The sequence below is a fragment of the Aulonocara sp. 'chitande type north' Nkhata Bay genome, linkage group LG1, assembly GCF_057382095.1.
Source record: "Aulonocara sp. 'chitande type north' Nkhata Bay isolate Kocher_YH1m ecotype deep benthic linkage group LG1, A_spYH_male_GT1.1, whole genome shotgun sequence".
Classification (NCBI taxonomy): Eukaryota; Metazoa; Chordata; class Actinopteri; order Cichliformes; family Cichlidae; genus Aulonocara; species Aulonocara sp. 'chitande type north' Nkhata Bay.
Genome location: NC_141344.1, coordinates 27,445,328 through 27,458,452, shown reverse-complemented (window position 1 = coordinate 27,458,452; position 13,125 = coordinate 27,445,328). Strand labels below are relative to the sequence as shown.

Genomic DNA, 13,125 nt, shown 5'->3' with positions numbered 1-13,125 from the left:
AGTCCTATATAAAGACTATCGTTTCTATAACTGATGTCCGATCCATTTTTCGGGCTAAGTGGATTTGCCACAACAGTGTGCAACACCATACCATTATACCAAAAATACCAATACTTCCACCAGTAACCTGGGACAGCTCTGTTACTAAACTCAATCCCACTTGCAGTGTTGTCTTTCATCAACTACTTGGTATCAACTGCACTGCATGAAACACACATTCAGTAATCTGGTGGGGGGGGGGTCATACATATTGGCCAATCAATACATTTTACTACTTGCCAGCAACTTACAGTATCTAAACATTTCTTATTATACATGCAAAATTTAGAGAGCATCAAAGACCACTTTTAATATGAGAATCAAAAGAAAAACAAATGGCCGTAATTTTTCAGGATTTGGATGAATCTGTGCAGAGAGTATAAACATGCACACTGGACAGCTCATCCTGCTACTTTGTATCAGCAGTCACATCATCAGTAAAGACTAGTTACCTGGTTGCACTGACAATGGCACCAGGTAACATACCATAACATAATCTCCACAAGTCATGAGGCTGCAGAATGTGTGTGGAGGACAAAAATGCAGACATACGGGGCTGAATGGAACTGAAAACTGTTATTTGGCTGAAAGCGGTAATTCCAATAAAGCAAAACACAAAGTTCAAAAGCAAAAGTGAAAACAATAACTGTAAGGGGGCTGTAAGTGTGTAAGAATGCTGCAGAACACGATAAATTATTGTTGCATGGTTTGCTGTCGTTGCTGAAGTGTGTTTCCATTTATAACGATTCTCTCTTCCAGACTGCAACTGCAGGCCTACGTTTAATGTTTTTGACGTATGGTCTATTTATTTATTTAAAAATAAATAAACAATCATTTATTTATTCCTGTCTATGTGTATGTGATTTTCTGATTACAACTAGCATAGTGCGCTTGTTCTGTTGGTGAGTTACACGCAGCAGAATATCATCTCTTATTCTGCAACCTTGCTTCATACTGCATGGCTCTTAGCAGAATGGGCATTTATATTGAAATGAACTCTGTTTCGCAAACAATGCAACTTTTGCAAATCATCTGCAAAACTTACCACACTAACGTCCCGTTTTTTTAATAGTCAAATGGGACCACAAGGTGGCATTAAGTCACTGGATGAATGCAAATAAACCTTAGAAGATCATATAAAGGGCAGAATGCTGTTCTTGTGTAATGATGACTTCACATTGACAGTGTTTAAATTAATCTAATGATTGTTTATCTGTTTATAGCTATAATTGTTCAAGCTCATGGGCATTAATTTCTTCCACACAAACCCTCTCAGATATGCTGATTATCGCATTTAGTCTCATGTACAACATCAAGAAAAATGCTGTCATTTCCAACCTTCCCTGCAACAGATTAAAGACACAGTACAAAACAGTGCCGTTAAACATACTCTGTAAGAGTAAAAAAGGAAACTCAAATGCTTCAGAAGTGGGAGTTGGTGTGGTTCAACATGTTGTGGATACAGAGATGCTCTTCTGCATAACTTGGTTAACAGGAGGTAATTTGAGCCGTTGTTGCCTTCCTATAAGCTTGAAGGATTCTAGCCATCTGCCCTCCACACACCAATAAGCCATTTTAACCCAGGATTGCACCATTGACATCCAGGAGTCCGAGTTGCAAGAAAGGATTTTTATTTTATATTCGGTGTTATGGTACATGAAGGTTAGCTATGGCAGGGGTTTCTAAAAAAAAAGGGGGGGGGGGGGGGGGGGGGGAACCCATTACAATAAAAATAAGGACTAAAGGTCAAGGTAACTGGATTCAGACACATTACAATCCCATTAAGAAGGTGAATTATCCACATTTTGCTGTACAAAAAAATGCAAATATATATTTTAAACAAGCATTAAGATGGTACTCCAACACAAAGAATGACAGTATCTCTACCTGGGCAGCCGGTCGGTAGTCAGATCTTCATCTTGTCTCTGTAGATCAGGAATATTGTTCCATCTCCACTTAACACTGGCACACAACACAGTGCATTAAACAAAAGTCACATTAAACACTGAAGTTGATTACTAAACCCTTTAATAAGGGGAGGAAACTATCAGGTAATTCTACAGGTAATTAGACTAATTAGTAAGTAAACTAAAAGTGTGAAAAAACTGAGTAATTAAACAATACAGTCAAACTCATGTTCAGATGATGTACACTAGGCTAAACAGGATGGACTAGTTCCCAACAGCTCTCTGCTTCTCCCTCTGCCTGAGAGCAAATCACACCAGCCTGTAAGTATAAATACACTGAGTAATGTAGTTGCAATAACAGGATTTTTTCTACAGCACTATTCAGAATCAGAATTTCAAATAAAAGAAAACTCTGGGTAACCATTGGAAATTTGAGCCGATCAAGGAAATTCCTCATGGGGTGTACCTGCAAGTCTGGTAAAACTGTTGCATCAAGTGTGCCTTGTCTAAGTGAACTTAGTCAGCTCTGTTAAAATGTCCCCAAATGGAAAGGTGTAACATCACATGGAACATCTGGGGCAATACCCAGTGGGCAAGAAATGGGAGAGGCCCACTCAAAAAACTGTCAAAGAGGCTCTTCCTCTATTGGATTTTTATATTCATAATTGGACACATAAAAGCTCCATTATATGTGTAAGTCATAGTTCTAAGTCATAAACCAAATTCTAATCCTTTTTATAAACTTTTAGCTGTTATTTTAACTCCACTGGTTATAACAGGAACCTGTTGTGAAACTTTTTATTGCAGAGGGGTATGCTGGGAAATAAATTGCATATACTTCCTGACCTTGTTCCCTGCCATCTATGCAACATGCCCGCAAACTGTGCAATAATTGTTTTGTTTTGTTTTGTTTTGGGGGGTGTTGTTAGGCATGTGTATCGTTTTAAATTATATATCGCGAAGAAAATCAATAAAGTGGCGCTAACATGGGGAAGAAGAACCCACCGGGGCTTTGGATCTGAGTGGTGCTGTCGTTGACTTTGCTGAGCGCAAGGACTGAAAGATGAAACTGTTGCAGGTGAGTAGTTTTCTGTGTTTTTGCGAAGGATTTAAACATGACTAATGCTAAATAATGCGCTGAAAATATGCGCTCATACGGAAATGCTATGTGTGTCATTAGAAACTAATACACTGGAAATGATCGTTGAATAAATGAGTATGCTTGTTTGTAAATGTGACCCCATACAGTCAGTCTGTGAGGAGCTGTGGTTAACGGGTTTTCCTCTTTTGTTCTTTCCTTGTAAAGATCACAGTTTTCTTTGTGTCACTAAATGTGTTTTGGGGCCTTTGGCAGATTAGTTGAAAACGATGATGTGCGGTTAGAGCATAAGCTTAGATGTGTCCACTCCACTGACCTGTGACTGCAATTGTTGTCCACGGTGCTGATGAAAAGAGTTATGCTATTTTTCCAGTGTGCGTGTGTGAGAACAGTACATAAACACATAACTGCTAGTTGAAAGAAACAGTTGGGGGGTTCACACCATGAGATTCATGTCACAGCGGTTACCACCTACCTGAAATGGTGTGAAAAAAACATCGTCCTAGCTTTCGCAATGACATAAAGGCTATGGGAAAAGGCACATGGTAGACTTGCGTTCTTGCAGTTTCTTGTAGTTTGGTGTAAACGGCTTTAGGGGACGCAGCAACACTTGTGGTGAAAAGATATCATACATCATAAAAGCAGTGAAGCTCGCGGGGCTGTTGCACCCGCAACTTGGGGCTTTTCCTTCAGTTTCTTTTTACCTCCCTCCCTTCTTTTCATCATTGCGCATTTTTGGTTTGGTTAATTCACATCTGGAGTACAGCAGAATTGCATCATCCGCTGTTTTCGACGCAGATAATGAGGGCTTGGAGTGCTCTGCCGAAGGATACCGCGATGATCCTGTCGTTGATCTTCATCACATTTTTATCAGGTAAGAGACCAATATCGCTAATTGTCATTCCCTCGGGACACGAGGATATAATATGCTAATTATGTAATGAGATGGAAATTACGTGTAACACAGCAGAGAAACTAAAACGATCAAATATCAGCGCCTTACTCTTACTTAACTGTAATAAACTAACAGATGGCTTTCATATCAGTCTGACCTAATCCTGATAAACTTGCGACAGTTTTAATTACAAAGTCATAAATAATGAGCCAATAAGGTTAGTTTTATTTACAAAACTCGTTTATAGGTCAGATTACAGTTTACGGATATAACTTTTTGACAGATCGTCCTCTGACACCTTCTGAAGATTAGAGATGTTGTTGTCCTTGAATTTGATCCTCTGCAGTGCTGTCCCTGACAAGAGAAGGAAAGGACTGAGACAGATCTAGAAGCAGACCTGTGCTGATTGTGGCCACATATAACATCAGTTTGACCAAAGTCCCAAAGAGGACCTGTGTGTGAAATATTTACTATGTATCATTATAAAAACAACTGGCAGACTGGTATCTGTCTCCACAAATTAATTTCCTCTTAACTAGAAAAAGTGATCAAAGTCTGACAGCATAGCTGCTTCACAATCAATCACCACTGTTGAGCTTAAAAAGCAATGTTTACACCGATCTGAATACCCATTAAAATTTAAGCTTTAGGTGTACGAATATAGACAATAACCCACCTAAATCTACCTCAAATAACTGGTTGTTCTTTGGTGAAATTATCACTGCTTTCTTAGTTATTTGTGTGCAAAAAAACAAAAACTATACCTATGGAAAAGCATATTTTCAAATGTTACAAAATAATCGGTTTTAGAATAACTGATTCATTGATTTGTGATAATTTAATGTGTGACAGTTTATCTTTGCAGCTGGAAGATTTAGAAGCAAATGTAAGTATTTCTTAAGCCACAAACTCCAATGTTTCCCTGTGACAACACATTATTCTTCATTTAGCTGTTGTTTTCATTATTAAGCATTAAGTAGTAACCTAATTACTGTGCTTAGAAAAATAGACATAGAGGGGAAAATGCAAAATATATTTTATCTAAATAATAATAATCTTAATATCGATATAACAGATAGAAGAAGCAGAGTATAGTACACCAGTATCACACCCTATCTAAGAAATAAGCATTTGAATGTGTTTTGCATCACTGGCTTGCTAATTACTTTATTTTCTTGCTCCATGCTCAGTTCCGTCAGCTGCAAGATGTTTGACTATTTTATTGCACGTGTCATTGCATTCTCCGTGACACTGCCAGTTATGGTTGGAGGGTTCTTATCTGGCATAGATCAACTTTCATCTTCAAATTTCAGACTCATAGCAAGCATGATTATGTTGTAGTGCCCTGTAACCACTAAAAAAGAGCATGCACGTACATACATAAAACAGCGGTTTAAGTCAAGGTTTGCCTTTGTGACTAATATCATTTTATAAATGAAAGTGATAACATTTACTAATATATATGAGTGACTGATGCTTCTCTATGGTATCGCTGCAATTACAGTTAATTAAACAACAAAATCTGTTAAGCTATATAATGACAAAAAACACGTTGAAACATGTTTTCTAGTAGAACATGTTAGAGTGTGAACACTGGGCTCATTCAAAGTAATATTTACTCAGTTTTTGCTCAGAGTAAAAAATGTCATCAATCGTTCAGGCTCTGCAGAGGACTAGGATCAACGCCTAGACCAGATGCCCCTCGAGGGCCGGTGCCCTTCAGTTTTAGATGTGTACGTGATCCAACACAGCTGATTCAAATGGCTAAATGATCTCCTCAACATGTCTTGCAGTTCTCTAGAGGCCTGGTAATGAACTAATCATTTGATTCAGGTGTGTAGACCCAGAGTGAGATCTAAAACCTGCAGGACAGGTTGGGGGACCCCTGACCTAGACTGTAAACGATTCACTAAAGCATAGCCAATAAACTGCACAGCAAAACTAAATCTCTAAATCATGTTGTTCATTTTGTTCATAATGTCTGTTGATATGTTGGCTGATAGTGAGACAGAGCAATGAGTTTACGTGCAAGCTTTATCGATAGGCAGGAAGCACATGTTCCCCGGGACTTTAAAAAAAAGTTTTAAATCAGCCAGATTTCTGTCTGATATACTCAAACATTTTGTTCAAGCAGCCCTTGAGCTAGTTCATGTTATAATTTTAATCAATGACACGCTGAAATTATTTCACTTTGCAGGTGTCTGTCCCCAGAGTCCCAAAGAAATACGTGTCAAGGAAGGGGAAATTGTGGCAGAGTTCTTCAAGGAGTGTGATCATAATGAAACACTCTGGAGAAGTTTCACCAAGCAGGGGATGCATCTACACAACAACACGCCTGCAGCTGAGCACAGGCAGATGGGGGTGATGGTTCAACAGGGAATCCTTGTGATTCTCAGTGCCTCTGAGAAAAATGAGGGAAACTACTCATGCTCTCTCAAGTAAGATACAAGCACTCCTACAGTAATAACATAACTGACCTTACTTATCATATGTTAAACTTTCATATTTCAGTGTATTTTCTTAAGCACGTGCATTTTTAATCTATGAGTCATTCCGGCAGTGATTTGTTTGCAGCAGATATCTCATTCACAGTTTTTAAAGCAGTAGCAGTATTTCAGGAAACTGTGTTTCCTCTGCTACTGCTGTGTGTCAGCAAGTTCATGGATGTGAAATTACAAAGTGCAGACTGTATTTAAAGGATGGAATTAGCTTTAGGTTCTGAATATCTCTGTGATAACACTGACAGGAATTCCAGCAAGTAGATTAGCCTCAAAATACACACTGAGCAGACCCAGAGAGCATGAAAATGGAAGGTGGGTTGTTTGGTACATGCTGCTATCCTGACCTAGAACATCTGGCAGTAAGATGCAGACCATTCAAATAGGTTAGGGAGTTCTGCTCCATCCTGATCGTAGCTGCCTATATTCAATGGTGGGCTAATGCTAAATTAGCACTGGAGGATCTGTACTGCCTGATCAACAGGCACATGAATGCAACTCCGAAGGCGGCTGTGATTGTGGCTCGTGATTTCAACTATGTGGAACTAAAAGCAGTGTTTCCAAACTTCCAAATTGATAAACTTCCAAACAAGAGACAATAGTATTCCAGGTTTACTGTAACATCTCAGGTGCATACAAGGCAGTGGCAGTTCCACACTTAGGCAGGTCAGACCAAATCTCTGTGCAGCTGATCCCAACCTAAAAACCTCTGATCTGCAAAGCTCGAGATGCTACCTACAGGTCAGGTAACAGGCTGGCTTATAACAGGGATGGGAAGGAACTGAAAAAAACAAATCCAGCAAGCAAAGTTATGGTACAAACAGCGTATTGAAGAGATCTTAAAAAAATAGCAACCCACAATATATGTGCAGATGCATCAGGAGCATAACAGGCTGTAAACACAGTAACCAACAGGCCAGTCATCATCCAGCTCTCCCCGACACCTTGAACAGTCTCTTTGCATGCTTTGACTCATCCAGCAGCAAAGAGACTGTACATCTCCCCTGGAGGAGCAGCACCAGTCTTTCGTCCTGCAGCTACACCAGCATAATAAAATGCACCACCAGATTGAGAGACAACTTCTTCCCCAGAGCTGTGACGATCCAATTCAGAAAGCTCAGAAAAATGCACAACCGGATTTCCAAAAAAGCTGGGATAAAGCTATATTTTATTCAAAGTAGAACATAGAAAACATTTATTCATTTGTTAAAACTGAAATGGTGGTAGGATGTTGCAATCATATTCTGCCAAAAAGACTTTCAACTTTTGTTTCATCTGACCAAATAACAGTTTTTCACTTTGTCCCAGTGCATTGAAAAAGAGCTTTGAGTGAAAGAAGATTGTGGCGGCTCTCGATTATGTTCTTCTCTGCACGGTGTTGCTTTAACCTGCATTAGTGGAGCCCATGTAGTCGGTTCCATGGTTAATTCATTTTCAATCTTGATTTTCGTCCTTGTCCCTGGCACACAGAGATTCCTTCACATTCTTAGAAATGTTTGATGATATTATGTAGACGATGATACGTCTCTGCATTTTTAGGAGGGACATTCTTCTGAAAATTGCAGATGTAACACTAGAAACAATTCATTTTCAGCCTTTTATCGGCTCTCTCAATTTTGTTGAGACATGTCATCAAATTCAATTTTCCTGAAATGGTAGCTCTCACTCAAAATATTGGTTGTGTTTTCTGAGTTTTGTTGTGAGTAAAATAAATAAGGTAAAATAAAATCAAATAAAATAAGACAAAGATACATAAAATCACGAGTGTATCACAGGTCATCGGGTTTCTGTGGGTCAGAGAAGAGCCTCTCAGTAATCCAGCGTTAAAGGAATGGATTACTGAAGGCGAAGCTGAGAGGGATTTTTATACAGAATGCCAGATATGTTAGTTTCATTTCACTGTTTGCAGCACAAAACTTTCTCAGCTAATAATAAATCCTGATGGACAAATACCACACTTAGTAGATGAACATCATTTTTAAAATTATCCTTTAAATCTTTTCTTACTTTCAAATTAATTGTTTTTTGTTTGTTTGTTTGTTTTGCTTGTTGCTCAGAATGAAAGTTAAAACTTCATGTTACAGTTTTCTTTCCTTGGTAGGAATTCCAGCAAACAGTCCTGGATAAGCCTCAAAGTTTACACAGCACAGTCCAGAGACTCTGAGCAAATGAACCAGATCTCTAAAGAATGTTACACAGAGGAGCTCTGCAAGTTGTATTGCCCTGAAATTTTTTTTCCCTTTAACACCCTGAATATCACCAGAAGCGGCATCACATGGCACAAGGTAAACAGAGCAGATTATGTGAATGAGATCAAACTGTAAAGTATTGTTACAGGGTTTTAATGTTTTTCCAAATTTGACAGCTGACTACTTAAAAATCGAGCTTATATGTTGTAGGAGGGCGGGTCATCACCAAAAGACGGTAACTTCCCAAGTGTGAAAAAAGAGGACAGTGGCAACTATACCTGCACCCGGTCTTACCTGTATGATGGTCAAATATATAACATGACCTCTACGGTGAAACTTGATGTCCAACCAAACAGTAAGAAAAACACATTTTGCAGATATTTATTTTGAATGATTTTAATACGTGCTTTTCAAAAGGTTTTTTTTATTTCCACAGAAATAACTAAGAAAGCAGTGATAATTTCACCAGAGGACAAGCAGGTATTTGAGGTAGATTTAGGTGAGTTATTGTCTATATTCATACACCTTCACACTCTTGGCTAAAGCTTAAATGTTAATCGTTTATAACAACCTGTGTTAACTCTGCTTTTTCTAGGTTCAACAGTGGTGATTGATTGTAAAGCAGTTATGTCAAAAATGGATGACTTGTTTTGGTTAAGTGGAAGTTCATTTGTGGATACAGACACTAGTCTACCAGTTTTCTATAATGATACACGGTAAATATTTCACACACAGGTCCTCTGTGGGTCACACTGATGTTATATGTAGTCACATCAGCTCAGATATGAATTCTGCGTTTAGATCTGCCTCAGTCATTTCCTTCTCTTCTCAGGGTCATCAGCACAGAGGAAATCAGAATGAGAACATCTCTAATCTTCAGAAAAGTGTCAGAGGACGATCTGTCAAAAAATTATACCTGTAAACTGCAATCTCAATACCAAACAAGCTTAGTCACTATCACTCTAAAACAAAAAGGTATGGCCAGCTGAACATTTGAGTATTTTTTTTAAACAATTTAAAATATAAGTTATATTATATATAAGCATGATTAGGACAGATTGAAAAGGCATCTTTCACGTTATTACAATTAAATAAGAGTTAAGTAGCTGATATTTGATCATTTTAACCTCCCCATTATTTCCCTGCAGCTTCCCGTTCGTACACGTCTCTTGGTGTCTGCTTTGTCATCATTGTTGTGGTGACATTTGTGACTGTAGTTATCTATGTGAAGTTTAAGATTGACATCACTCTTTTCCTAAGAGACACTCTTAAGTGGTCTGGTGGCATTTCAGGTGAGAGAAATGCTTTTTGTTTCTTTTTACCTGACAACACATGTTTAAGCATTTGTGCTTTTTGTGTGGGCTGCAGACAAAGCAACAACAGTGACGGAGTTTATTGTCCTTTGCTCAGATGGAAAATGCTATGATGCCTTTTTAATGTGTTACAAATGCGACGCGGCTGGAGGATTAAATCCTAGCGACAAAAGATGGCTGGAGAGTGTTTTGGAAGATAAATTTGGTTACAGTCTCTGTCTTTATGATCGTGACATCTTACCAGGGAAAGGTATGGATTGAGAAGGATCCTCTGCAGAACATTTACTTACATAAATAAAGATAGAAATTCATGAATTGATTTGCATTCTGAAATCTGGTTGTTTGCAGCAATCGCAGACGCTGTGCTAGACTGCGTAGAGCAGAGCCGGGCGGTAGTTTTGGTTCCCGTCTCTCCAGACCCTGATCCAGAATCTGGCCTGCTGAGTGCGATCCACGAAGCCCTAGTGGAGCGGCAGACTCGCTTGGTTTTCATCACCACTGAGACATCAATGGCTTCAAAATCGGATTCCTTTCCAGAGGCTTTACAGCTTCTTAGTAAGGCTGGGAACTGCGTCACCTGGAAGGGCATAAGCTCCATGCTGACTTCCTCCTCCTTCTGGAAGCAGCTACGATATTACCTTCCTGCACCACAGCAGGCGCCAACAGTAAAGCTTTTACCACACACAATCCAGGATATTACTTCATGATAAAATGTTTAGCCAAGTCAGAATTAATAACTTCTATCTGGTCTTAACATATGAGTAAGTTTACACACGTCACCAAGAGCTTATATTTTGAGTTTAAGACAAATTAATATTTATGGGGTTTTTTTTTAATTCGGCATTGTTATTTTATTCTATTTAATCAATTTTATTCCTGTTTTTGCAAACATTTCTTCTGTACAGTATGACAATACCAGCAACTGTTTTAGTAAGCTACAGAGAATTTAAATGTATGAAGTTTATGTGTAAAATTGCTTCATCTTGTTGTGTTATTAGGCATCTTTAAATCAGCCTTTAGGCTGTTCCTCCTGATGAGTTCAGTCCAAGTACTGTTTTCATAATGTTTCAGTGAATGTAACTCCTAGTTTTCATCATACCATACTTGAACTTTTCTCATTTATTATTACCAATGCCATATCATCCTACTCTTTGTCCAGTTTTTATCTTCCTCGCTTGTACATACTGCTTGCACTTACTGAAACATAGTGCCTTTTGGCCAAATATGTTCAAAGCACATTTCATCTTATATATTAATAAAATTAAAATAAATGTATTTTTATCCTACCTTATGTATGTTAGGATGCCTGGGTCGTTGACCCAGGGTTTTTGAGTTTATTATATTATTTATAATTTTTAGTCTTTGGGTTTTTGTTAGAGTTATGTCTTATGGTTTGTCCCTGTGTAACCCTTAGTTGCTGTCTCCCCTGTCCGCTATATCCCCGTGTCCAGTCAGTGTCTGTGTCTGCCCTGGTCCCACGTCTCTGTTCCCTCTGTTGTAGTGCCTGCATGTGAGTCTGTGTCTTTTGTTCAGTCTGTGTTATGTGTTTCCTGTTTTACTTTGAAGGTCTCTGTCTTATCTCAGTGAGTTCAGTTTACGCTTCCTTGTCTCGTCAGTTCTGATTTGCCGCAGCTGTGTTTCCCTCCTGTTGTCCATTCCCTGATTGCTCCCTCTATGTATTTAAGCCCTGTGTTTCAGTTTGTCATTGTTGTGATCTACTGTCATCTTGCTGTGTTGGTGTATTTTGTATTCTTAGTTTTTGTTACCTTTTTGAGTTCAGCATTAAAGCTGTTTTGAGTTACTTTCTGTCTCCGGAGTCTGCACTTTGGGTCCTTCTCCTGCCGTCACATAACAACGTATGTATAGTCAGTATAATTCCAATAGTGCTGTCAGCGTTAATCTTGTTAAAATGAGGTTAACGCCATAACTGCATTAATGCAGCAATTTTACGTTAGCGAGTTAGCACGGCTCACCCCGTGCGTGGGGCTGCATGGCACTAATGCGTTAACGAGCTAACCACACTAACCTGGTGACGCCCTGCAGCCCCACCCACGAGGCGATCCGCGCTAACTCACTAACGGAGATTTGCCGCGTTAATGTGGTTATGGCATTAACGAGATTAACGCTGACAGCACAAAATTCCAATTAAAGGACTGAATAAAAACACACAAAAACCTCTACTGCTCCCCTGTTTCTTTTAATAACACAATAATCTTATTGTCAGGTTGAGGTCTACAAAGTACTCTGAATACAGCCAGTGTCCATGAATTAGACCATTTTAAATTTTCTTACTGAGAACGTGGCATGTGGAGATTAGGGTAAATACTATCCACAATAAGCATCTAGTTAGATAACATGTTTTTAGGGCTGGGTACAATAACCTCAGTTTTGTCTGAATTTAAAAGCAAGAAATTAAAGGTGATTGAGGTCTTTGTGGGGTGGCTGTAGCTCAGCAGGTCATCTACTGATCAAAAGGTTGGTGGTTTGATTCCTGCATGCCAAATATCCTTGGCCAAGATACTAGCCCCAAGTTGCTCTTTGATGCATCCATTGGAGTATGAATGTGTGTGAATGTTAGATAGAAAGCACTTACGTAGAAAAAAGTGTTTGCATGAATGGGTGAATGACGCAAGTTATATAAAGTGCTTTAAGTGCTCAAATAAAGTAATGGTTTAACTACTGTCAGCCTGAAGACCTGTGGTACAGAATAGAGAATGGCTGATCATATTTAAGATTGAAGCTTTAATTAATGGTAAGACGTCTTTGAGCAGTTTTGTAGGATTGGGGTTTAAAAGACACATTGATGGTTTGGAGGAAATAATTACTACAATTGTTGTCGCACATAATGCAAGGATAATTTTAGTTTCGAAGTTTGTACAAGGTTCACAGTAACAGTCAAATTTACAGTCAAATTTCTTGAATGTGTATTTCAGGTAGAAATGTGAAAAAAAAGAATTCCCGTTTTAACCACAGATCTTACCTAAATCTCTGTGGCAAGTAGATATTGGCTGCGGCTTGCCTTTTAGCAGCGAACGGTTTCCAGCGCTTTCAAGAATCCATGCACACATAACAGAAAAGTCCTTTTGGATGTGATTCTTGTCATCTAGGTTTTCCCTAAAGCTTCAAGGTTATCCTTATCCCTGACACATATATCTCCACTATGATGCCCAATAAATATGCATGCC

The 13,125-nt window shown here is 38.7% G+C and overlaps 1 protein-coding gene across 1 annotated transcript; it reads left to right on the top strand.

The window, feature by feature from the left end:
* Positions 1-2,771: 2,771 nt before the first annotated feature.
* LOC147339224 (interleukin-18 receptor 1-like) lies at positions 2,772-11,876 on the top strand. Its single transcript, XM_086290858.1, has 11 exons — positions 2,772-3,024; positions 3,844-3,919; positions 6,138-6,378; positions 8,540-8,723; positions 8,838-8,982; positions 9,064-9,126; positions 9,223-9,343; positions 9,460-9,602; positions 9,776-9,919; positions 10,038-10,190; positions 10,289-11,876. The coding sequence occupies exons 1-11, from the start codon at positions 3,010-3,012 to the stop codon at positions 10,645-10,647; spliced, it is 1,644 nt and encodes a 547-aa protein (XP_086146984.1). The 5' UTR covers positions 2,772-3,009; the 3' UTR covers positions 10,648-11,876.
* The last annotated feature ends 1,249 nt before the right edge of the window (positions 11,877-13,125 follow it).

Excerpts from the sequence above, each read along its gene's own strand:
- LOC147339224 (XM_086290858.1), top strand. Across the intron at positions 6,379-8,539 it reads AACTACTCATGCTCTCTCAA|GAATTCCAGCAAACAGTCCT; the intron begins GTAAGATACAAG and ends TTTCCTTGGTAG. Across the intron at positions 10,191-10,288 it reads TGACATCTTACCAGGGAAAG|CAATCGCAGACGCTGTGCTA; the intron begins GTATGGATTGAG and ends GGTTGTTTGCAG.